The following is a 26,861-nucleotide window of genomic DNA, read 5'->3' on the forward strand; positions in this document are numbered from 1 at the left end:
CAGGTACTTGTACTTGTACTTGTGTTGTCAATTTACGCAATGCTTTACATACATATTGTACATTCACACAAGACCCCGCCCTCAAGGAGCTTACAATCTAACTCACATTCATACAAACACATACTAGGGCCAATTTAGACAGGCGCCAATTAACCTACCAGCATGTCTTTGGACCGTGGGAGGAAACCAGAGTATCCAGAGAAAGCCCATGCAAATTCCAGGTAGGTAGTGTCATGGTTGGGATTTGAATGTTCACATGTTATTCATGTGCCTGCGTGGGTTTCCTCTGGGTACTCCAGTTTCCTCCCACACTCCCAAGATATGCTGGTAGGTTAATTGTCTCCTCGCTAAATCGGTCCTAGTATGTGTATGTATGAATGTGAGGGACCTTAGTTTGTAAGCTCCTTGAGTGCAGGGACTGATGTAAATCTACAATATATGTGTAAATATATAGCAATATAAGCACCTGTATAAGTAATATTAGAAAACATAAACATTCTGTGATAATTTGGTTGACAGCTGGGAATATTTTGTAAACGGATGTAGCTTTAGAATGTGTTTTTTAATCCATATTGAATAAATTCCAGTACAGATGTGTTGTCTCTACCTTGTGTATCGATCTTTCTTTTGTGTCACATCAGTTGTGATGCATTGATATTTGAAAGCAGCTTTGCAACTTTTGTTTTTGTATCAAGAAGATCTTCCTTTTTGTGAACCCCCTCCCCCCCCCCCTTTTTTTCTTTTAACATTCTTTTTCTTGTTGTTCTTTCCCTCAATCTCTGAACCTTTGCTCTGTTCAAGGCTTCTGATCTTCCCTCTCTCTTCCATTTTCTTATTGTCTCTCTCCTTTTCTCTCTTTCCCTTCATTCCACTCATCTTTTGATGAGCTTTAAGCTCTGTGCCCTTTGCTTGCTTGAGTGAATCCTAAGCGCCCATTCAGGCATCAGAAAGTAAATAAAAGCTCTTTCTTTCCCCCTCACCTCCCTCTTTCTGCCGCCACTTCCTCAGTTCAGCACATTCCAGCCAGGGCTCGGCAAACATGGAGCGAACCAAGTACAGAGCTAAGGGGGGTGGGGGAGAAGCACTGACCTTAATGACCATGAAATATGGGGAACAGGCTTCCTGAGGGGGATGAAAGTGCAATCTTGGTATACTTGAGTAACTGTAAATAACATAGAGGGGATCAGTACCTTCTGAAAAAAGGAAACCGCATGTGCTTTTGACATTAAGGCCAACTGTATTTGACATGTTTTTCACTGTACCTAGAACTAAGAAAGGCGTCATATATTTGCATGTTGTGTAGCAACCCAGCACTACAGCAGTTACAAAATATTCAGGCAGCATGTAGGTTATTATACATGCCGTTTGTTATACAGTACAATGTTTAAACCCAGATTGCTCTAATATGTGTACGGTTTAACCACAGTAGCATTTTACTTGACTGTAATCTAAGGTAAATTTATCTAATCTAGGGAGATGTTTTATCCATTTTATATTCTTGGTGAACAAGAGAGATTTGCATGTACTGCACCTAGTGGGCACAGAAGTGAGGCAGATTGGTAGCGTCCATGCAGAGAAAAGGATGAGATGGTTAACTGTGCATGTAAGGTCCATAGATCAGCTCTGCTTTTGTCTGCACAGAAGAAAAGGAAGAAGGGGTCAGCTCGAATATGTTGTAGAGGAGGGGGGCACATCAGCATAGCTTCTGTGTGTACAGAAAGAAGGGGAGAGGTCAGTGTCGCTAAACTGTGCATAGACGGAATCTAAGAATTCAGTACAGTTTGCATACGTTCATAATGAGAACAACAATACTTTGTTCAGAGTCTGCCCACAAGCAGTGTATTGTAGATGGGGATATCGTCTTCTATACAGACTAAGAAATGGGCCTGCATTCAGCATGTTTCTATCTGAGAAGAAGAAATTGAAGACATCAATGCTGCTCGCCCAGAGAAAAGGGGGTAGAAGGTCACTGGTGTGTGTGTGGTAGATTAGAGGTAGTAAAGGCTGCAGCTGGGACTGAGGCAACATGTCCTTTAATTTGTAGATGTGAACACAAATGTAAATACATTTTTATAATTCTTTCCCCCTGATGCTATCCATAGATGTTGACAAAAGGTAGCTGTAATCCTAGTTTTTTTTTTTTTTTTTTTGTTTTGTTTTTTTTACACGTTAAAGTAATTGTAACGTGTGTTTTTTTTTTTTTTTTTAATAACAAACTAGCTTACACTTATTCTTTTGCACAGAGCAGCCCCAAACCCCCTCTTCCCGGGTCCCTCACCAGCCCTCCTGGCTCCTCTTCTTCTGTGTGTACTCCCCATAGCAAGCCTTTTGCTATAGGGGCACTTGTGCGGGCTCGATCCGACCTGCACTGTGTGTGTGTCTATTTACATACACACAGTGTGACTCAGCCCTGCCCCCATTCTTCCTCCTCACTGAATTTCACTGACTGCAGCAGGAGCCAATGGCTCCCGCTGCTGGTCTGTCCCTGTGTGAGGAGAGAGAGGAGAGAAAAGACTACAACTGGGCACAGCGCTGGATCAGGTGAGGACTGAGGGTAAGTATAAGGGGGGTGAGGGAGCAATTCTGCTACCTAAACATTTTGACCTTAATGCAGGAAAAACCACCTAACATAAAACCTGCATTATTTTTCTGTTAAAAATACAATGTAAGAGAACACCTGTTGCTTATAGGCAATCTCTAGGTTTCATTTATCATTTATATACTTTTTTTTTTTTTTTTTTGTAATTGAAAGGCATGCATGGTTGGTGTTACCATTGGCTCTTCTGCAGCTGCTGTAGCACAATAAATACTATTGTTAAGGCCAGTTTTCCTCATCTGGTGCTTTTGCCCATTGAGCAAAACACATGTTTTATATTGAGCTCTAAATCTTCAGGAGAGATCTCTTGTAAAATAGTATATTCGTTTTTAGTGTGACATTAAATGTTAGAAATACAAGCAACGTGCTTTCGTGTTTCATTCACAATGATTTGCTGTGTTTTACCATATTCGTTAACATGCATCACAGTATGCATTCTGAATGGGCTGCCAAAGCTGTTGGATTGCAATTTAGAAAAAATGTCATTACATCATGCAGTGTGTAATGAATTATACCTATGGGCTTATTCAACAATTGTGACAGATAATTTTTAATACCCTCCTACAAAATAATTTTCAGTACTATTCAAATTAAATGAGTAATAACCACAGAGAAAAAATGCAAACTGTAAAAATTGCAGTGTCCTTTAAAATTGGTAGAGGCTAGGGGAGAAAGAGAAAGTTGTGTAAGTATAATTTTCATTTAAAGTTCTGCTTGTGTGTGTGTGTGTTTTTTTTTTAACAGCTTTGATAGATTTGGGGAAGTGTTCAAATAGGAACTTCTTATGCTGCATATTGCCATCTAGTGGTCAAATGCTGTATTTTCCAGTTCCAATTAATGAGAATTTGTCTAGCCCAGGGGTCAGTAACCAGTAGATCACGATCTACCAGTAGATCCCAGACAGGTAACTGGTAAATCACAGTCTGGTCTTGCTGACCCAACATTCCAGAACATCAGAGTGCACTGTAGAGGGACTACATGTAAAGTTGGAGCTGTAGTAGGGAGCAAGAGATGTATAAGCCAATGCCTCCTCTGTAGTGCCAGTGTCCTGCCGAGAATTGTCTCCCGGCAGATTTTGCCCGCTCTGTCCTGCACATGCGCAATGCTTGCGTGCGCTTGTGCAGTAACGCTCACAACAGACCTCCAAAAATAGCCGAACCTCAACTCGCCCTTTTCATACACCCGCCCCCCCCCTTGCAGATGATATAATAGTAATGCACACGCCACGCCCCCTGTGGCGTGTGCATTGCAGAGTGGAGCAAGCTTCGGGAGCGTGCGGCAACGACGGGCACAATGCCCTGTTCATTGTGCAGGTGCAGTCTACAGCTCATGCACAGCTCTTCATGTTTGGTCATTTTCGGAGCTGGAGCGCTGCGCCTGCGCAGTCCAGGGTGGGCATTATCGCCGGGCGGACACATCTCGGCAAAACACCGGCTCCAAAACCATGTGGAGTGATACCAACTGCACTCCACCTCTTATCCTGGCTAGCGGTCCCCAGAGTGGTGCCAGCAGCAGGAAAGAAGAGAGATTCAGGTCAGTGTGATGCAATACACTGGGAATAATAATATAGGGTTGCGTTTAAAGTGATGCGCTGTGGTTTACCCACACCGTGGGTGCAGTGTACCTGCAGCTTTCCTCTGGGTTTGCTGTGCTTAGTCATAGACTTCTATTTTTATATCCTGCGGGTTTGGTGCACTTTTTTCAAAGCACACGACACCTGCAGGATATAATAGATGTCTATTGCAAAGCGCAGGAAAGTTGCAGGTAGACCGCAGCCTTTTATTATTGGTTTAGAACAGTAAGGGTTCATTTAAATTTGCAGTCTGGGGAGGTGGCAAAACCCCATAGTTAAGTGTTTTTTTATCACCCCTGCCCCAACTGCACTAGGGGCTCATTCACAGGTGCAGTAGGCACTACTTCTCCCCTGAAAGCGATCCGGGTGTGTTTGACAGGTGGTGAGGAGGCGATATGTGACCACCTCACCACCTGATTTAAACCTATAATTACCACATGATTGCAAAGGGGTAGTATGGTAATTGGATGTTTAAATTAGGTTATAGGAGGCGACATCATGCCCATTAATCTTTGACTTCTCCCATGTTGTTCAGGTAGATCTCCACCTATTTAAAGGTGTTGTAAAGGTTTTTTTTTTTTTTTTAAATAACAAACATGTTATACTTGCCTCCACTGTGCAGTTCTTTTTGCACAGAGTGGCCCCGATCCTCGTCTTCTGGCGTCCCTCGTGGCTGTCTCTGCTCCTCCCCGCAAGAACTAACCCCCTCCTGGGAAGTGCTCTCCCAAGGGGGTTAGCTTGCGGGCGTGCTCCCGTGTGATAAAAGTGGGGGCCATAGCCGCTAAGTGTTTTACTCGGGCCCGACACGCTGCCATCAATCTCCAATGAAGAGCCAAGACCGGGCCGAGAAGCCAGCGCGCGCGTTCGCGACACGGGACTTTCAAGGGCTCAGGTAAGTATACCGGGGGGGGGGGGGGGCTTGTAAGCATCAGATGTTTTTTCATCTTAATGCATAGGATGCATTAAGGTGAAAAAACGGGAAGCTTTACAACCCCTTTAAAGCGTTTGTAAAGGAAAAAAATGTTTTCCTTTTTAAATAACAAACATGTCATACTTGCCTCCACTGTGCAGTTCGTTTTGCACAAAGTGCCCCCAATCCATGTCTTCTGGGGTCCCTCGGCGGCTGTCTCTGGTCCTCCCCGCATTTACTCAACGGTCATGCGAGAGCTTGCACGGTGGTCAGTAATTGCGGGCGCGCTCCCGTATCCGCTCACTGTATCACTCGGCCCCGCCCCTCGGCGCGCCGCGTCACTGGATGTGATTGACAGCAGCGCCAGCCGATGGCTGCGCTGCTCTCAATCCATCTGTTCTAGCCAATCAGCGGCCAGGCTGAGCGGCGAAGAGGATATCGGGATTTTCGATGGGTCAGGTAAGTACATTTTTTTTTTCCATTTACAACTCCTTTAAGGTTGCCTACCCCAGGTCTAGCCCAAGAGCCAAAAAACATTTTTTATTTATTTTTTGCCCCAATCACACAGAACAAATGTACATGCACTTTCAATGAGCGAACTGCGTTGCAGTTTATACACACGCACCCTAATGTTTAATTTTAGTTCATGAACTTTGCATGTAAAAAAATATCTAGTTCCTTATGGCAGTAACTCAAATTGGTGACTGCATTACTGTGTCTTACATGTTGTGTGCATCTCTGATTCATTTTAGTGCACCTTTTTTTAATCCAGTATTTATTTTATTCTTTACATTTAGCGGTCCAGAGGGGGCGCATTCCTCCAGCTCATTCCAGTGCAAGCCCTACTACTGCTCCAGGTGGTGGTGAATATTTTAATGGACAGCCTGTTTCTGAACTCATTTCTCAGCTCCTTCGGGCAGAACCTTACCCAACATCACGTTATGGATCACAGTATACTCAGCAGGGCAGTGTTATGGGCATCGACAACATCTGTGAATTGGCTGCAAGACTTCTTTTTAGCACTGTGGAATGGTCCAGGAGCATCCCTTATTTTCCAGAGCTTGCTATGGCAGACCAGGTCTCTCTCTTGCGGCTGAGCTGGAGTGAACTGTTTGTGTTAAATGCAGCACAGTCAGCCCTCCCACTACACATGGCCCCCCTGTTGGCTGCTGCTGGTTTCCATGCTTCTCCAATGTCTGCAGACAGGGTGGTCTCCTTTATGGACCAGATAAGGGTCTTCCAGGACCAAGTAGAGAAGCTTAACAGACTTCAAGTGGACTCAGCAGAGTATGCCTGCCTGAAAGCAATTGCCCTTTTTACTTCAGGTACATGTTTTTGTAGATGTGAAAGTGTCTTAAATGTTTCCTGACATTTTTTTTTTTTTTTCACTTTTTATGCATTTCTGCTTGTTTTAGCTTATTGAGTTTCTTGGATAATTTTCTAACACGTTGAAAGTTTAACACCTGTAAACAATTTTTCATTCCAGATGCCTGTGGCCTCACTGACCCAGCTCACGTGGAGACTTTACAAGAAAAGGCTCAAGTGGCTCTTACGGAATATGTGCGAGCTCAGTATCCCTCTCAGCCTCAGCGCTTTGGCCGCCTCCTATTGCGTCTACCTGCCCTCAGAGCTGTGCCTGCATCCCTTATTTCCCAGCTATTTTTCATGAGGCTAGTGGGGAAAACACCTATAGAGACACTTATTAGGGACATGCTCCTTTCAGGAAGCAGTTTCAATTGGCCATACTCGGCCAGTCAGAATAACCTGCAGTAGTTGCTACTATCTCTTGCAGCATCTTTTACACTACATAAGGGGCAGTTCTCCGTACTTTAATCTGTCCCTTTTTAAGCTGTAATGACAAAGGCACTTCCAGAACTCATTGTGAAAAGAATTTGAAAATTTCAGGAGCTATTTTATTCTTAAAATCTATGGATCACTGAGTACTCTGGTCTCAGGAACAATTCAGAAAGTCAGCCTCTCTAATTCATGGACTGATATAATAATAATGAAAGCACTAATTGGGTATCTAGCTGCTCCACATGGTGTTCTAGAACACACTCGTATCACTAACCGTTCCAATGAAGATACTATATGATTCACTTGTTTATGGTATATAGCATAGACTGTGATCTCTACCTCCAGAATATATACTTTTAATGTCCTAGAAGAAAGCTGCTGTGATGATTTATTTTTTCTGTTTGCCATATAAACGGCAGCTTGTTGGATCTGTTGTGTAGCGGAAACTTGGTCTTTGCCCTGTATTTTGAAAGTAGGACTTCACAAAATCACATTACATTAGTAACATTTAAAAAATTCTAATTTATGTTCTTTACCACACCATAAGTCATGTTAACGTCTTTTTATTATGATTTTTTTTTTTTTTTTTTGTAGCTCGGTTGCTTATATGATAAATATTTGGGCTATTCAAATGTAAATTCAAGTGCACATTTTATCATAAATGTGTGATTTCTTTAAAAAAAATTTTTGCTTGTTTTTTTTCATTCATTTGACTTTAAAGAAAAATGGGTTATCTACCGGTCAAGGGCAAAAATGCTTTTTTCTTGTGAAAATTTTATTTGGTGAAGGTAATTCTCAGTAACTGGGACGTGAGGACCCTTGTTGTAGTTTAATTTCTTCTAATGACATGGTATAAAAGAGTTTTCTTTATTTTCACTTTTATTCTTTTGATCAGAATGACCCATTAACAGGATTTTCTAAGCCTTCTTTAATGCCTTATGTTCTGTTAGGCACGGTAGCCAACTCAGTGGTTGGCTTAAAGAGTACTGTTATAAAGTGAAAAATACCCTTTGCTTCATTTCAAACAGAATGCAGAACGCTGTGAGTTAAATATTGCATGATAATGACTACTTTCAAATCCATCATATAAATGGGCTTAAAGGGATAAGTTCACCTTTCCCCCATATTCAGGATGTAACATGTTATTGATAACCCCCCCCCCTCCCCCCCGGGTCCCCATTGTGACAGCAGTCTGGTAATCTTCTCCCTGCACCTACTGTCGCAATTTTTTAAAAAGCAGCCATGCGGGGATTTGCCCACTTGGCTGCATCATTCATTCACAAAGTTCTGTGAATGGGGCAACAACTACCATCATCCATTGCAGCTAACGGCTTGTAGTTCTCAGTGGACTACCAAGGCAATGATGAGAACTCTTGTAGTTCATTGACGCTTCCTGTCATTCAGTAACTGCCTACCTGCCTGTATGGGCAGACAGCTACACTGACAGTCTGCATGAGTCTGAGATTGCACCCACGATCTGCTCTGATCTTGGGTGCAATGTTTTACAGCAGGGGTGCCTAACCTTTTGAAAAGCGAGGGCCACTTAAGTGACTTGGTAACTGGTCACGGGCCACAACAAGTGGAGTGGACAGAAGACAGATCCGTATCCACTCTGTTTATGCAGACACAGACACAGCCCACTCTACTCTATGGGCCCCCCCATCCGGTCCAACCAGATGGAAGGGGACGGGTCCCCCTTCTGTGTGTTTTTTTTTTGTTTGTTTTTTTTTTTTTGTTTTTTGTGGATCGGATTGGAGGTAGGTGGGTGCAAATGGACACAAGTCCGTTTACATCTGCTGCTCCATAGAGGTAAATAGACTGATCATGTGAAAGGGGCCTAAGGCTGCTTTCACACTGATGTATGGCAGTTTACCTGCATTGCCGGTGCAGCACGGTGCACTTGTGGCTTTCCTGCAGGTTAGCTGCACTTTTCTGTCGATGTCTATTATATCCTGCAGGTGTGACGCGCTTTCTGAAAGCGCACCAAACCCACAGATAATGGAAGTCTCTGGCTCGGTGCAGGTAACCCGAAGGTGCACTGCACCTGTGGAAAACAGTCTAGTAACCACTGCAGAACAGATATGCCCATATATGCACCGCTTGTAGTAATAAACTTACCTTCAGGTATCACCGGCTGTTGCTGTCCCAGGCAGAATGCATTTGGTATCATTCCGCACTATACAGGAAGCATTGTCATATGCGGCTCTGCTTCCTCCGCAGCCGCTTGCTTTCTCTACCACTGGCTTAACTTCAAACACTGCTCTGGGATGGTGGGTCGGCAACCTTTGATCTTGGCTTGAGAACCTGCTATCCCAAAGCAGGAGGTCGTGGGCCACATCAGAAGGCTCTGCGGGCCACTGGTTGGGCGCCCCTGCTTTTACAGGCTTCTAATAAAAAAAAATTATAATAATAATTGCACTTTTTTGTTACCTGCAGAAACATGCATTTATTTTACAAAGATGAACGTATGCTTTAAGATGGCAATTTGGCAACCATTTGTAAATCGTTTTTCTGTATTCCTTTATTGTTACTGGTTTAAGGCTTGTCCTTTTTTTAGTTCCATTTTTTTGTGTGGTTTTTAATAAATTATCTTAGATCTATCCCCAGCTAAGGCAAATGACTAAACTAGTATCAGAATTATCATGTATCACCACAGAGTGGTACTGTAAATACTAGAGATAATAAATGTGCCGTGTCCCAATTAATTGGACATTTCCAAAAGAACATGAAACTTGGACTTTATAGGCACAACAGTACACAGTGTAGAAAAATATAATATCTTCAATAAAGAAAAAAATGAAACCATCCAAAATTCACGCTAATGGAGTAGCCTATAAATAACATATTATAATACAGTTCTACTATCAACCTAACACACTGCAAAGAAATGAGAATAATTTCGATAATCAATCCAAAGGTGCTGGTTAGGATGTAGAGCATGTTACATGAAATGCGCTTTAGGCAACTAAACATAAACAACTCATAAAAAATACATAAATATCTTGGACCCCTTTCACACTGAAGCGTTTTTACAGCGTTTTAGCGTTAAAAATAGCGCTATTAAAACGCTCTCCATGCATCTAAATGGACCCTTTCACACTGAGTCCTGCAAGCAGCATCTTTGGAGCAGCTTTTGGGCGCTGAAAAAAACGCTCCAAAAACGCCCCTCTCCATTGAAATGAATTGATAGCGCTGTAAAAACGCCTTATCCTTTCTCACTGAGGCACTGCAAAAACGCCCTAAAACGTGAGGGTCTTGGCGGTGTTTTACCAGCACATTGGGATTGCAGATGAGACTTCGCTCGAAATAACGCTCGAAAAACGCCCCAGTGTGAAAGGGGCCTTAATCATATATATATATATATATATATATATATATAAATAATATATATATATAATTATAGAAAAACACAAAAAATAAATACAATTCTGATTTGTCTAACGCCCCGAGAGGGTCACATACCAAAATACAGTGGAATAAGCAAACCAACAATTATGGAGGTGTATGTAACATGGTACTAATAGGGTAACATAATATGTGGTCAAACCAACCACTGGTGTGGCATTGCTACTAACCAAAAATACAGAAGAAACCCACACCCTCAACAAGTAGGAGCAATACACGGAATGTATATAATATAAATTTATATCAAAGGTAAATTTGCTGTACGGTCAAAATGTTGTCAATACGGCTAAAAAATAGGCAGGGCAGCTGCTTGGGGATAAAAGGTACCCCTCAAGGTGTATATATGATGGTATACAGATCTAAAAAAAAAGATTTATAATTCTAAGTGGAGAAAGGTGCAATGTTTAATGGCTATTAAAGTCCTTTCCAATCACTAATAGAAGACTGGGTTATCTAGAGAACGAGAGAAAAATATTAACATAAAGGCTGGTATGTAGCCAACAAGAGTGCAAGCAGCCATGGACGGTTCAAATATAGTACAATATTCCTGATGGGGGAAACCTGTAAAATGAAGAGAGAGAGCAAGCTACGACACAATTCTACATCTTAACCAGCACTCTTGGATCGATTGTATGATCAAAATTATTCTCAGTTCTTTATAGTGCGTTAGGTTGATGGTAGAGCTGTATTATGTTATGTATAGGCTACTCCATTAGTGTGAATTTTAAACTGTATTGTTATACTTTACTTTTTAATTAAAAACATTATATTTTTCTACATTGTTTATTGTTGTGCCTATAAAGTCCAAGTTCCATGTTCTTTTGTATATTTCCAACTAAACTAGTATGTAGACTTCTGCTGTTGGAAAGAGCATGGCACTATCAGAACAAAGACAAGTCCTTATCTTTCAGATTACATTTCACAAGATATAAAAATTGCAAGCGAATTGAAAGGTTCTGTGAACGCAACAGAGGCACTTATTTGAATGTACAGTGGAACCTCGGATTGTAAGTAACGCGGTTAACGAGTGTTTCGCAATTCAAGCACTGTATTTAAAAAAAAATCTTAACTCTGTTTGCGAGTGTCTCGCAAAACGAGCAGGATTCAGGCCAAAGTGGTGTGCAGTACTGCGTTTGGCCTGAGGTGGGGGGGGGGAGGCCAGAGGACAGCTCTACTGACCTTGGGAACGGAGTCTTTCCGAGGTTTGCCAAGGTGTCCTCGGGCCTTTCCAGCTGTTTCCGCGGCTCTCTGGCGTCCCCACCTCTGGCCACATGCGGTATTTCATGCCATTTGAAGTCAATGCAGAACAAATTATTTTCATTTCCATTGACTTCAGTGGGGAAACTCGCTTTTGATATGCGAGTACTTTGGATTACGAGCATTCTCCTGGAATAGATTATGCTCCTAATCCGAGGTTCCACTGTACTCTAAAAGCGCCCATTGACATTAGTATGCTCTTCTCTCCATTTTCAACACATTAACATTACTATTGGTCTTTGTATAAAGTAATCCTGTCAGACTTCTATTGGGTGAAACTACTATAAAGAGATGGATGTTTTCAGCCAGTACACCCTTGCTTTGCCTGTAAAGAGCCCTCACTAACACTGTAGCAGGGGTCAGAAAACCTAAATTCTTGTAACATTTGTAAGTTACCATGCAATCTCTTATGTCAGACCACCATATAATGTCTGTGGGTTCCTTTTAAGGCACAGTACATGCAAATTGTCTGTCTCTTCAAAGCGAACTTTCACTTTTTGGAATCCTCCCCCCTTCGGTGTCACATTTGGCACCTTTCAGGGTAATCCAGGTATCTGCTCCCACTTCCGGGCATAGATCACTGCACCTACTCCTCCATCCTTCCCCCTCCCCCTGCTGTCTTTTGGGAGACACACAGGTCCCAGAAGACAGCAGGGACCAGTGGGATAGCGACTCGCACATGAGCACTAGGGAACCAGGAAGTGAAGCCGCAAGGCTTCACTTCCTGATTCCCTTACTGGAGATGGCGGCAGCACCCGAGGGAGAGGTCGGCTTTGGGTGCCGACATCACGGGCGCCCAGGACAGGTAAGTGTCCATATATAAAAAATCGGCAGCTGCAGTATTTGAAGCTGCTGACTTTTATTTAAAAAAAAATTTTTTGGGGCGGAACGCCGCTTTTAAATTTTGCTTTGATCACCTAATACAGATCTATGTGTGTTTTGAATATATCTGGGTGGTGATCGGTGTTTTTTTTTTTTTTTGTCAAAGGTATAATGCGTTTTCATTTATTATGGATACATGGGTAAAAAAAAAACATACCATCCCCACTGTGATAAAATAATTCATATTTGAAGTACTGTTGACAACAGCAAATGCTGCATTATTCACATTGTGCCATTTCTTGTTTTATTTTATAGTTCCCTTTTTAACTCTTATATGGATATTCAATAAACCTAATCACTTGTTTCAGTTCTTAAAATGGATCTCTAGGCAGATATAAAAAACACAAATAAATGCAGCTCTGTTATCCTTAAAACATTTGTTTAAATGTATTTTTTTTTTAAATGCAGGCAGTGTAAATAGCTGAATTTGACCCAGTATTAGTCAAATGCAGCCCTTGTACAGCAGGGTTGGCGTATGAGAGGAATCCGGTACATATGCTAACAAGAAACGTTGCTGATAGGACGAGAGAGCAGTGACCGACATGAGTCATTGTTCTACTTCTTTTCACAGTCTAGACACAGGCTGGGGGTGGATCCAGGATGACTTGGGTTCAGAGGATGGGAGTTGAATAATGCTTGTCTTCAGAATCGGAATGCCTAAGAACAGAAAAAATACTGTGGGGGAATTTCTGAATTGAAGGTCGATTATTGCAGCAGCAACGGGTTTTATTTCATCATCTTATTTTTTTTGACTAGAGTTCTGCTTTAACAACTTGACTTTGCCCTTTGGCACCAAAGACCGTGAATGCAAGGTGACAAATAAAATTTTTGTTAATTGAACTAATGAACTTCAGTTTGCATAGACGGGCAAAAATGTTTTTTTTGCTTTTGCAAAGCTGTTCTTTGTGTGTTTCTACTTTTTAATTTTGTATGTATAAACATTCTGCTAATGCCAAAATTGGGTGTAAGGGAATATTGCCAAAGAAGGAATGTCTAAATAAAAATAGATTCAGCACAGTGTGAGTCTGACTTTTTGTGTTGTCTGCATTTTTCTGAGGTGAAGAATATACAGTTAATTTATCGCAGCTTTATATGCAGCAGTGTTGTGAGCAAAACTCCTAAATTCCTATTATTTGACACCCTGGCACATGGATCTCAAACTCAATTTCATTGTGGGCCGCATTAACATTATGATTGCCCTCAAAAGGGCCGGCTGTATCTGTAAGGTTAGATGATCCCCCTCCCCTTGCATTAGATGTCAAGATTCACCCCACCATCAGAAGATAAGTCCCCCACTCTCCCTTGCATCACAGTGCAACCCCCCCCCCCTTTCCTTATGCTGCTGCTGGGAAGAAGCTGGATGCATTGCTTGAAAGCAGAAATTAAGGGTCTGGAGTAGGACCAGAGGAGGGCTGGAGCTCTCCTGCAGCTGCAGGAGAGGTGCGAGGGCCACATAAAATGGCCTGGAGGGCTGGATTTGGCCTGCAGGCCTTGTGTTTGACACCTGTGCCCTGGCAGATCATTTTGTAGCGAACTCTCCTTCACATACATAAAAATCATTTTTAGTAATAAGTAGGGTTGTCCCGATACCACTTTTTTAGGACTGAGTACAAGTACCGATACTTTTTTTCAAGTAGTCGCCGATACCGAATACCGATACTTTTTTTTAAATGTGTCCCCAAATGCAGCCATGTCTCCCCACAAATGCAGCCATGTCTCCCCACATATGCAGCCATGTCTCCCCACAAATGCAGCCATGTCCCCCCCATATCCAGCCATGTCTCCCCCCATGCAGCATGTCTCCCCCCATGTAGCCATGTCTCCCCCCCCATGCAGCATGTTTCCCCCCATGTAGCCATGTCTCCCCCCCCCATGTAGCCATGTCTCCCCCCCCCCATGTAGCCATGTCTCCCCCCCCATGTAGCCATGTCTCCCCCCCCATGCAGCATTTCTCCCCCATGTAGCCATGTCTCGCCCATGTCTCCTCCCCCATGCAGCATGTCTCCCCCCATGTAGCCAGCCATGTCCCGCTTACCTGTCCTGCATCCCCGCTACCGCCGACAGTCAGTGTAATACGCGCGCCGTTCCATTACAGCTTTGAATAGCTGTAATGATTGGCGCTGCGTATAGACACTCCCCCTCGCTCGGGATTGGACAGTTCACCCGAGCAAGGGGGAGTGTCTATACGCGGCGCCAATCATTACAGCTATTCAAAGCTGTAATGGAACGGCGCGCGTATTACACAGTCAGTCGGCGGTAGCGGGGATGCGGCGTAACGGCATTGGCGGCGGTGGGGGGAAGTATTCTATTCTGGTATCGGGGGTATTTGCGGGAGTACGAGTACTCCCGCAAATACTTAATTTTTCAGTTTTTTATTTGTTAAAGTTTGAAATATCCAATGAATTTCGTTCCACTTCATGATTGTGTCCCACTTGTTGATTCTTCACAAAAAATTAGTTTTATATCTTTATGTTTGAAGCCTGAAATGTGACAAAAGGTCGCAAAGTTCAAGGGGGCCAAATACTTTCGCAAGGCACTGTATCTTATGTGTTACAGTACAGAACATAGGCTGGATATTCTTATAGCCTGGTACCTTCAAGTGATTGGACACTGGAAAAGCTTTGCTGGACAAACCCCTCTGGGCATACCCTACCCCACTTTTGTGCGACCTAGTGTTTAACCACTTGCCAGCCTCCATGTAGCAAAATGACATTGGCAAAGTGGTTGTGTTATCCTGACCGGACAGGGGCACGCATTGCGGCGTGTCAGTCTGACACACACCGCAACTCCGATCTAAAGAGTCTCACAGACGCATTTGGAGAAGAGCTGATCAGCTGCTTTCCTGACGTGGTGGGTCTGCACTGATTATCAGTGCAGTCCCCCCCCCCCCCTGGATGCCTGCCCAGGGATGGCCACCAGACTGGACCACCAGGTATGCCAATTGGTGCCCAGGCAGCTGCTAATCAGTGCCAATGAAAAATGCCTTTCAGTGCCACCTGAGTGCTCGTCAGTGCTGCCTATCAATGGTATCTTATCAGTTTAGGATAAAACTTACTCATTTACCAAATTTTATAACAAAACAAAGACACTTTTTTTTCCCCCTTCAAAAAAATTTTTTTTATTAGTTTAGCAAAAAATAAAAACCGCAGAGGAAATCAAATACCACCAGATGAAAGCTCCTATTTGTGGGAACAAAATGATAAAAATGTAGTTTGGATACAGTATAGCATGACTGCGCAATTGCCATTTAACCACTTAAGCCCCGGACCATTTGGCTGGCCAAAGACCAGAGCACTTTTTGCGATTCGGCACTGTGTCGCTTTAACTGACAATTGCGCGGTCGTGCGACGTGTCTCCCCAAAAAAAGACATATTCCCCCCCCCCCACAAATAGAGCTTTCATTTGGTGGTTTTTGTACACCTCTGCTGTTTTTATTTTTTGCGCTGTAAACAAAAATAGAGTGACAGTTTTGAAAAAAAGCTTTTTGATGCCATTTTGAGACCATTGAAATTGATACAGCGATCAGTGCTATAAAAATGCACTGGCAGTGAAGGGGTTAACCAGTTGGGACGCTGAAGTGGGTAAGTGTGTCCTAGGGAGTGCTTCTAACTGTAGGGGGGGTGGGCTATGTGTGACGCGTCACTGCTCCCAATTACAGGGAGCTGTGATCAGTGTCCTGTCACTAGGAAGAATGGGGAAATGCTTGTTTACATCAGCATTTCCCCGTTCTTCCTCTCCGTGAGACAGTCACGGCCGCACTCGCCTACAATGCTGCATCTTAAAGGGGACGTAAAGGTACGTCCACCTGCCCACAGGAGCCATTGTCAATGTATATAGTCGTGCACTGGTCCTTAAAGCAGTGTTTTTCAATTCCAGTCCTCAGCCCCCCCCCAACAGGTCAGGTTTTCAGGATTTCCCTCAGATGAAAAGGCTGTGGTGATTACTAAGGCAGTGAAACTGATCAAATCACCTGTGCAAAATAATGGAAATCCTGAAAACCTGACCTGTCGGGGGGGCCTGAGGACTGGAATTGAGAAACACTGCCTTAAAGGAACACTAAAGGTTCGTTTTTTATTAGATCAATTGATTGCTGTAAGTTAGAGCATTTAAATATCACTTACCTCGTTTTCCCTTTTGACCTCCAAAATACAGTAATCCAGGTTTGAAAATGCCATTTCCTGTCACTCCTCTTCTTGCTTTCCACCAGCATCTGAGCCGTTTTGCATGGTGGAAAGCAGAATGTGCTCACCCCCTCCCTATGACTACAGCCCTGCGTGAAGATGCTCTCTTATCCCTCACAGGCATGGAGGCTACGCCTAATGGGAACTGTAGTTCCCATTAGGCCGTGATGTAGCAAAAATGAATGCGCACTGCAAACCAGGAAGTCAGTGAGAATAATGATTCGGGAGTGCTGGAGGTGAATAAAACAGCTCGATTGCAACAGGTATCAAACTAGTTATAATGCAAAACATTACTTTTTACTTTATCAGCACCTGTCAGACTTTAATTTAAGAGGAAAATATTTTTGTCTTTACAACCCCTTTAAGTGGTTAAAAAGTGACAGGACTGAAAGCTGAAAATTGGCCTGGGCAGGAAGGTGCGAAAGTGCCCTCTATTGAAGTGGTTAAGGTGATTGACCTCTTCATTTGCTTCACTAGTTTATAATTGTACTTTATATATTCTTCATTCAAATCTTCAATCAACAAAAGAAGCAGTGCAATATTGGGAGCCAAACCTGGACCCCATCCTGTTGCTTTCGACACTTGTTCCTGACTTGGTCCTCACTTTGGCACTTAGTGCAATGTGTGTAGCGTTGTTGCAGAATGCTGTGGCCATCCCTATGAAACCCAGGCACTTAAAGCGGGGGGTTCACCCAAAAAAAATATGTTTTTTCATTTTACACACATTAGATCCAGCATAGTAAGGGCATTTAAATTCTGTGTTTCTTTTTCCTCTGTACATACCTTTATATTATGTTTTTCTCCAGGGCTTCCGGGTTCCGATGACTGCAGGGCTGGGCGATCCTATGCTTCCATTGGATGATTGACGGCTTGTGAAACAGGTGACCTGTCGCACAACATGCGTCACCAGATGTCTGGAAATACCCAAGCTGCGAGTCGGCACTATTCGGCGCCTGCGCAGTGAGCTCTACACGGTGGGCGCAGGCGCCGTATAGTGCCGACTCTTAGCTCGGGTATTTCCGGAAATCTGGTGACGCGCGTTGTGCGACAGGTCACCTGTTTCACAAGCCGTCAATCATCCAACGAAAGGATAGGAACGCCTAGTCCCGCAAGCATCGGAACCCTGAGGCTGGGATTGGAACGCCCAGTCCCGGAGACATCACAACTCGGAAGCCCTGGACAAAATCAGGATATAAAGGTAAGTGCAGAGAGAAAAAAAAAAAAAAAAACATGCCGAAATGAAATTACCTTATTATGCTGGCTCTAATGTAAAAAAAAAAAACGTTTTCCGGGTGAACCTCCACTTTAAATTGGTTTTAAAGTCAGAAGGTTTTTTTTTTATCTTAAAGCGGTGTTCCAGCTGAAAATATATATATTTCTTTTAAAAAAGTCAGCAGCTACATACACTGTAGCTGCTGACTTTTAATAAAGACACTTGCCTGTCCAGCAAGCCCGCGCTGTCGGCCCCCGAGGCTGATCCATCCATCAGATTGGGTGCCGACACCGCCATTTCAACTAAGGGAAACCGGCAGTGGAGCCTTGCGGCTTCACTGCCCGTTTCCTACTGCGCGAGTTGTGAAGCGCTTTGTGAATGGCCACACACAGGTCCCAGAAGACCACATGGGAGCTCGCCGCAGAAGAGGACAGGATGTCATGGCCCAGGTGGATCGGAAGTACACTTGGTATTTCCAAAAAGGTACGAAAAAAATAATAATATTCAAAAATGAGGTGTTGAGAGGGGTGGTCTTTCGTTTAAGATCACCTCTCAAAAATGGGTGTAACTGCTATAAGGCCCCTTTTACACTGAGGAGTTTTTCAGGCGGTTTAGCAATAAAAATAGCGCCTAAATACCACTGAAAAACTCCTGCACTGCATTCTCAATGTGAAAGCCCGAGGGCAATTCCGACGGTATAGCGCCGCTATTTTTAGTGGCGCTATACCTCCACTGCACGTCCTGCCCCAGTGTGAATCTATGCATTAAGGTTAAAAAAAAAAAAAATCTGTGTGCAGCAGCTGCCCCTAACACTTACCTGAAAAAAGAGAAAGGGGGAGATTTGGGGCTTTGAGGCACATATGTGGTGAGCCTCCATCGCTGGTTCAGAGAATAAAACGGGAAATTGGGACTTTGAATGAGGCTGTAGACATTGTGGAGGTATGTTGAATGGAAGTACATATTTATTCATCATAAAAAATGTATCAATAACAGAAACTACATAAAAGAAAAACTATTGTAATGTGTTTTTATAAATTTTTATGATGAATAAATATGTACTTTCATTCAACATACCTCCACAATGTCTACAGCCTCATTCAAAGTCCCAATTTCCTGTTTTATTCTCTAAGGCCCCGTACACACGACCGAGTTTCTCGGCAGAATTCAGCCAGAAACTCGGTCGGAGCTGGATTCTGGCGAGAAACTCGGTCGTGTGTACACTTTTCAGCGAGGAACCCGTCGAGGAACTCGTCGGGCCGAAAAGAGAACATGTTCTCTATTTCCTCGTTGTTCAATGAGGAAAGTCGGCCCGCCGAGCTCCTCGGCGGCTTCCACACTGAACTCGACGAGGAACTCGATGTGTTTGGCACGTCGAGTTCCTTGGTCGTGTGTACGGGGCCTAACACTTACCTTAGCCCCATCTCTCTCCAGCAATGTCTATGAGTATCTTAGCCTCTGGGACTCTCCTGATTGGCTGAGACACAGCACTGATGCCATTGGCTCACGTTGCTGTCAGTTATCAAATCAGGAGAGATAGGGAGCGGGGCTGAACGGGGGCTCTGTGTCTGAATGGACACAGCTGTGACTCGACTGGAGGGAGAGCCGAAGGGGGACCTGAGAAGAGGAGGATCCAGTCTGCTCTGTGTAAAACCACTGTACAGGCCAGGTAAGTATAACATGTTTGACTTAAAGAGAAAAAAAACGAGACTTTACAATCACTTGAAGACCCTTCCTGAGGTAAGCACACTGTGAAGCCCAGACCCTGATTAGGGACCAGCAACATGAACAGGTAAGACAAGTTTATCATGTACTGGACTTATACTGTAACCTCACTTATGTACACCCAATTTTAACACTGGTCACTGCATCCAGTTTTAGTTCTATCTCATGCAACACGTGGCTATTCGACTAAGGCCTATTTATCTGCAATTATGACAGACTTTCTTGGGCAACTAAGAGCGTGAAGCCCAGGTTCACACTGGGCTGCGGGAGTGAAGCCGTGCGAGTTCAGCTGAACTCGCACGATTTCACTCCCGATGGCAGTCCCGATTTCGGCCGCGATTTCAGAGACATCTGTGCAGGTTTCTGCACAGATGTCAATGTAAATCGCGGCCCGAAATCGCAAAAAGTAGTACAGGAACTACTTTTTGAAATCGGTGCAGCGCCGCAGATGTGTCGTCGCATCGATTAGGACGGTGCCATTGCCGGCAAATGCTGCCGATTTGAGATGCGATTTGACATCTCAAATCGCATCTCAGATCATACCAGTGTGAACCAGGCTGAAAAGACTATCCCTCTAGAGCAGTGGTCATCAATCTGGTCCTCAGGGCCCACTAACAGGCCAGGTTTGCAAGATAACTGAAATACATCACAGATGATATCATTTGCTGCTCAGTGATTGCAGTATTCTAGACTGCATCTCCCCAAGGAAATACATAAAATCTGTCCTGTTGGTGGGCCCTGAAGACAGGGTTGATGACCACTGCTGTAGAGGATGCAGACTCTGAGAAAATGCAAGCCCAGCTCTGCAACCAGACGTAGGTACAATTTTCTGTTTGCCAGACTCAGGCTAATTTATGGCAATAAACAACCAGAAGGATCCTGTCTTCCATGACTAAACCATAGCTAAGCACTTACAGACACTGCCTTACTCCTTTGATGATGCCCTAGAACAATTTGTGACATAGATCTCCAGAAAATCTCAAATTTTTATGCACAGAATCTGATGGCTAAAAGTTGCCTGCAAATGTAGCCCAACATTTGAAGGAAGATATCCGTTTTGCAAAGCACTTGACCAATTTATTAACAATGTCACAGGAGGAAAAGGACTCCCACTATGGATGGTTTCTAAATCTTCTTCCTTGGGGGCTTTACCTCCTCAAAAAGAAGACTAACCAATCACTCTAAAGAGAAAAAAAAAAGTCCTGTCCCTTTTAAATAATTTTATACAGCACAGTGCTTGTGCTGTTAATTTGGCCCCCTGTATCACCTGACTGATCCTGCCAGTTTCTGCCCTCCCCTCTGTGAACTGACCACAGTTCATCAGGGGTGTTGAGCCCTTACATTGCGGTCAGTTTACATTCCTCCAACAAATCCCCAGCTTTCCTGTCCTCCTTTGTCCTCTGCTTCTTTTCCCCCCCCCCTCCCCATCTGTCAGCTCTGTGTCCAGGCCCACCCCCTCCCATCCTGCTACTGAAATTACTGTTGATTTTTCACACCATCCTCTGTTTATTAATGTAAAGTGCTCCAGTGTCTGTGTTTTAAAAAAAAAAATCCTGCAGCTAGATACCTGTTTACAGAATGCCGATCGGCGCTCTCATTACCCGCCGCCTCTCTCCTCCTTCCTTCCTGACTGATGTCAGCGGGGGATCCTCGGCCTTGCTGGCTGCAGCCGTAAGGCTGAGAGAGGCGGCAGGTCATGTGAGCACCGATAGGTGCTCTGTAAACACGTATGTAGCTGCATTTTCTTTTAAAAGGATACTGGAGCACTTTACATGAATAAACTTGACTTGTGCATAGTGGGTTTAACAACCACTTTAAAGCAGTTCAACCTAGAAGTAAAACATGAAAAGTCAGAATCTACAAATACTGTACTTTTAATAATGGGGTACTTACCTGTGCAGGTATTCAGCGAGGCCCTTACCCAAGCCAGGCCTTTGGGAAGCTGGTTGTGACTGTTTGCGGCTTCACAGCTGGCTTCCTACTGCACATCCGCAAGAGTTGCACTTTGTGAATGGTCCCGTAACCCTCTTCGGGGGAACCCCTTCCCTTCGGTGGGAACTTGGGCTAGGATTGCCACAGCGATCTCACCAGAAGTGGAAGCGGGTACCTCTCAAAACCACGTCCCCCCCCCCCCCCAACAAAAAAAAAACATAAACTGTGGAGACAAGCAGAACTTCCCATTTTGGGTGAAGCTCCACTTTAAAGCAGAGGTTCACCCTAAAAACAAGTATATACCATTCAATCCAGCATACTGCCGACATGTACAGTATGCTGTTCTTTTTTTTGTTTACATACCGTAGTATAGGTATTTTCCCCCTGGCTTCCAGGTAGTGAATCACGCCGGAGTGGGCGTTCCTATTCAGAGACTAAGTGATTGACGTATGACAAAAGCTCCCCTCCGGCGCAAAAGGCGCGTCACCAGTTTTACCGGAACTGGAGGCTTTTTGCTAAGAGGAATGGGCAGCTTTACAATCTGAGAAGATAAAGTGCTTCATCCACGAATATCACAAAAGACTTCAAGCTGTCATTGATATTAAAGGGGGCAATACACAGTATTAAGAACTGGGGTATGTAAACTTTTGATCAAGGTAATTTGGGTCGTTTCTGTTGCTGTTATGACTTAAAAAGAGTAAACACAGTTGATTGATAATAAATGGCTTCAGCCAAATACTAACCATGAGTGAAAGAAATTATTCATTATGTCTGAAAAATGGCCAATAAATCATAAATTCTGCCAGGGTATTTAAAATTATGAGCACAACTGTATATGTGTATTTTCTCTGTTTTAGAAGCAGACATCTGGTTTCTTGTATTGTTTAAATGAACACTTCTCAAACGAATGTTGTTGGAAACTTTTGCACAAGTTCTTCTCTAATACAATAAAAACATAGACACTATTGTTGTATGTTGGGTAAATGTCAGTTGACAGTTAGATGCTTCAATTCTGTAACAGGTCAACAATAGTGTGACCTTTTGACATATATGACCTATGGCATGTATGATACAACAGTGTCATCTAGAAGTTAAGTTGGGAAATATTCACCCATGCAACTAAGGCAGAAAAGGGATATACCCATTTGGCATTGTCTACTTAAACTTTCCAAATAAAAGGACAGCAGGATAAACTGACAGGGGGGCTCCATAATGAAATAACAACAAGGAAGATCTGTGCCAGAGGAAACTTCACAGAAGAAAAAGCTACTCCTGAGGATGATGATAGCACCTGATTTCTTGCAATCGCCTGTAGAATAAGCCTGAAACCTTGGTTGCCTACGGAGATCGTTAAGCAGCTATAACCTGAGAGAAGTAACTTTTAGCATATTCCTATTGTATAGATAGGTAGTGTTTGTGCGTGGTTGTTGTATGCATATCTGTCAGTCTTGTGTTGTATATCTGTAATTGTAATAGTTTGTACAACATTTTGTTTAGTAGAAGCACATTAATACACTACAGAGGTTTCATTGCTTCTTTGGGCTTACCACCAAGTACCTTAACAGATGTAAAGCAAAACATGCCCTCATTCCTAAGAGAGGGCGGGACGTCAGTTACAGTTTGCCTTTCTATGGATTACAGAAATTCCAGACCTGTGGGTTCAATCAGTGGTTTTAAAGGGGCACAAAATAGAATTCAAAACTCAACTCATCGTTTTCTTTAAACCAACCGAAATTTTTGCAAAGACCGTCAGTCCTGCAGAATGTCCTGAGCCATCACTTGTTCCAAGGAGTGGTTCCTGGTCCCTTTGGAGGAAAGGTTCAAAGTTCTATTCAAACCTGTTCATGGTGCCAAAACCCAATAGGGATTTCTTTATCGTACATCACGGGACACAGAGCTGCATAGCCATTACATGTGGGTTATAGAGTCTACCTTCAGGTGATGGACACTGGTGTAATCAATTAAACAGGAAGTTCCCTCCCTATATAACCCCTCCCCTACTGGGAGTACCTCAGTTTTTTCATCAGTGTCTAAGGTGTTGGTCACAAGTTAACATGTGCTCTTAGGAGCTCCACTGGAGGGATCCATGCTGGATGTAAAAAGCCTCCATAAATCCGGATCCGTCCAAGGTGCTTCATAGCCAAAGTGGACGGTACCCGGGCCTCGGTACGAAGAACGAGGTTTAGCCTATAATGCCTCTCTGCGGAGGGCTGGATCCTGGGTTCCAGAACTTTGTGCCTTCTAAGGACCAAATGTTTTTTCTGCTGCCAGGGTGCTATATAGGTCCAGGGGTGTGGTGTTCCTGCCATGGACCCCGGTCCCTGAAGGTCTAGGACTATACCCACGGTGAAGGGGGAAGATTGGGCCTCTTGCTTGGCAATACCCTGCAGCGTGGAAAGGTAAGAGAGGGACCTACGGGACTTGGTTCGACAGTAGGTCTTCTGTAGGGGACTATGGGTCTCGCCTATATTATGTTTTTATGCATGGGCAATGTAAACCACAATGTCTTCTGAGACGGGATGGCTCAGGGCACCCATATACCTCCCCTAGCCGGCATGTAGCCTGGGCCACTATGTCTGTTCAGACAGGATGGCTGTAGTACCCATATATCTCCCCTTAAAGGGGCTGGTACATAAAAAAATAAATAAAAAAAATGCCCTTAATCCTATCCAAAGCATTGTCTTCCATGAGTAGCTGCAAGTCTTATCTGTTTTTCCACTACTATGGGCAGTAAAAGACATGCCTGATGTTTTCGCTTACCATGCTTTCCAAAGACGGAAGCTTAAGTGTTAGCTGGTCTATTGTGCGTCCCACTTCCTCAGCTTCAGGCTCTACCATGTCGCACGTGCTCACCGGCTCAGTGCAGTCGCAGAGAGGGCTCTTCAAAAAGGCCCAGACGTCAGAGCTCTGTAAAGCTGGGGGGACACAAACGCAAGCACCTTGTGTGAGTTGGATACAGATTCATCTAAGACGCCTACTCCGCATCTAGCTGTGCAGATTAGCAGGCATTGTTGCTGCCAGACTAAGTTCAGCTGTTGATGCACCTGGGTTAAGCTCCTCTGCTTTTAGCTTAGGACTTTGGTCTCCCCATTGAATAAGGTCAGGGGTAGGAATATAAAAAGGAATCGCCACCTGAACCTGGTGGCCCCTTATTCTCCCCTGTAGAGACAGCTCACAGATTGAGCCATCAGACCTGTCAGGCAATCAAAGCAGCCTCCCCCAACATTGCAGCCACTATGCATGTGTTTTGTTTTTTGCATCACATTTGTTGTTCTACAAGAGGTTAACTGCTATGTTCGCAGCATCCTCACAAGAAGCAAAAAAAAAAAAGAAAAAAAAGCAGGGTGTGTCCCTTTTCCTGCTTTAATCCTTAAACAAAGGGATTAGAAGAGCTGGGGATGAAGGTTCACTGTCAGAGGACAGGAGACAGGAGCTGCAGCCTAACGAGGAGAAGCTATCAAAAGCCCTACAGGTTCTGATTGCACCTGCAGTCTTTTCAGAGATTCATGATGCATATAACTTCCCTCTGCCTACTTGGCCAAAGCCTCTATCTTCTCCTTAGAGTGTAAAGAGAGGTTTTTCCTATAGGTGGCTAGTAAGACCTCCATATGGTCCTCAGCCTGGTGTCGGCTTCAGGCTAACCAAATGCACATCTGAGGGATGCACAGTTGCTGGTACACATTGCTAACGTCTCTTAATTGAGGAAACGCACATCTACAGAGGATAACTTCCTCTTTACCAGTCCGCATGTTGCATAAGATACATGAGTTTGGAATGCATGTGGGATAAAAACAAGTAACAGAGCATGTTTTATTGTGGATCGCATAAGGATACATGTTTCTGTCTGTATGGTGTTGCATGTTTGTTAGAGTTGCATAGAAATGCTTGAGTGCATAAAGATGCTAGTTACCTGATCACTCAAGTCCTGGATTACCCAAGGATATTTGGTCACACAGAGAGACTTGTTTCCACAGAAAGGCCTAAAATCGCATAAAGACGTTTGTATGTATAAAAATGCTGGATCACACATGGTTACCTGATCATCCGCGTCCTGGATTACCCAAGGATATTTGGTCACACAGAGAGGCTTGTTTCCACAGAAGTGCCTAAGTTTGCATAAAGATGCTTGTATGCATAAAAATGCTGGAATCACACATGATTACTTGATCACCCAAGTCCTTGATTCCCCAAGGATATTTGGTCACACAAAGAGGCTTGTTTCCACAGAAATGCCTAAAATCGCATAAAGTTGCTTGGATGCAAAAAAGATGCTGGATCACACATGGTTAACCGGTTTATCCGCGTCCTGGATTACCCAAGGATATTTGGTCACACAGAGAGGCTTGTTTCCACAGAAGTGCCTAAGTTCGCATAAAGATGCTTGTATGCATAAAAATGCTGGAATCACACATGATTACTTGATCACCCAAGTCCTTGATTCCCCAAGGATATTTGGTCACACAAATAAGGCTTGTTTCCACAGAAATGCCTAGAATCGCATAAAGAGGCTTGAAGGCATAAAAATGCTGAATCACACATGATTACCCGATCACCCAAGTCCTTGATTATTCGAGGATATTTTGGTCGCACAGAGAGGCTTGTTTCTACAAGAATGCCTAAAGATCGCTTAAAGATGCTTGAATGCAAAAAGAAGCTGGATCACACATGGTTGTCGGATCAACAGCGTCCTGGATTACCCAAGGATACTTGATCACATAGAGAGGCTTGTTTCACAGAAATGCCTAAAGTCGCATTAAGATGCTTGAGTGCATAAGGATGCTGGATCGCACAGGGGTGCTTGGTCACACAAGAGTCCTTGGTCACACAAGGGTTCTTGTCCGCACAGTAGTGCTTAAAATGCATAAGATGTTGATCGCATGGAAGATGCTGAATCGCATAAGGATGCATGATTACTTTAAAGTTGCACATGGCGGCCTAATTAAGCAATACAGGATTCCTTGTGTTTGCATAGAAATACGTGTCTGCATGGGTTCATGTTGCACATTGTTGCATAACACGTTTATAGCGCATGCTTGCTTGCAAGATGCTTGTTCCAGAGCACACATGCTATATGCATGTTTTGCTTAAAACATATTTATATGAATTCATGCTTCCAGGAACACACGCTGCCATGTACACACACTTCCATTGAGGCATATGGCTTTAACACTTGCCACATACACACATGGGGAGCCAGTTGCATATGTGTTTATTTACTTGGGTCTGCAGAGGTTGTCTGCGTTTCGCAGGGGAACAGCACTATCTCCAGTTGGTGGTCTTGCCCTTTTGGGTTAGCCTCCGTGCCTGGGTTGTCAGGGTGCTAGGGCCCACCTCTAGCAGGTCTGTAGGCCCAGGGTATAGCAGTAATGGCATACCGAAGCAAACTCCTGCTG

General features: G+C 43.7%; 1 protein-coding gene across 1 annotated transcript in view; it reads left to right on the top strand.

Annotated features, from left to right (window-relative positions):
* The window catches only part of NR2F6 (nuclear receptor subfamily 2 group F member 6), a 48,807-nt gene extending 41,385 nt beyond the window's left edge, over nucleotides 1-7,422 (top strand). The window contains exons 3-4 of the mRNA XM_040321296.1: nucleotides 5,877-6,404; nucleotides 6,566-7,422. Coding sequence (XP_040177230.1) covers nucleotides 5,877-6,404; nucleotides 6,566-6,852 — 815 coding nt within the window. The 3' untranslated portion in view covers nucleotides 6,853-7,422. The remainder of the gene's footprint in view (nucleotides 1-5,876; nucleotides 6,405-6,565) is intronic.
* The last annotated feature ends 19,439 nt before the right edge of the window (nucleotides 7,423-26,861 follow it).

Source organism: Rana temporaria, chromosome 1, assembly GCF_905171775.1.
Source record: "Rana temporaria chromosome 1, aRanTem1.1, whole genome shotgun sequence".
In the NCBI taxonomy this organism is placed as follows: Eukaryota; Metazoa; Chordata; class Amphibia; order Anura; family Ranidae; genus Rana; species Rana temporaria.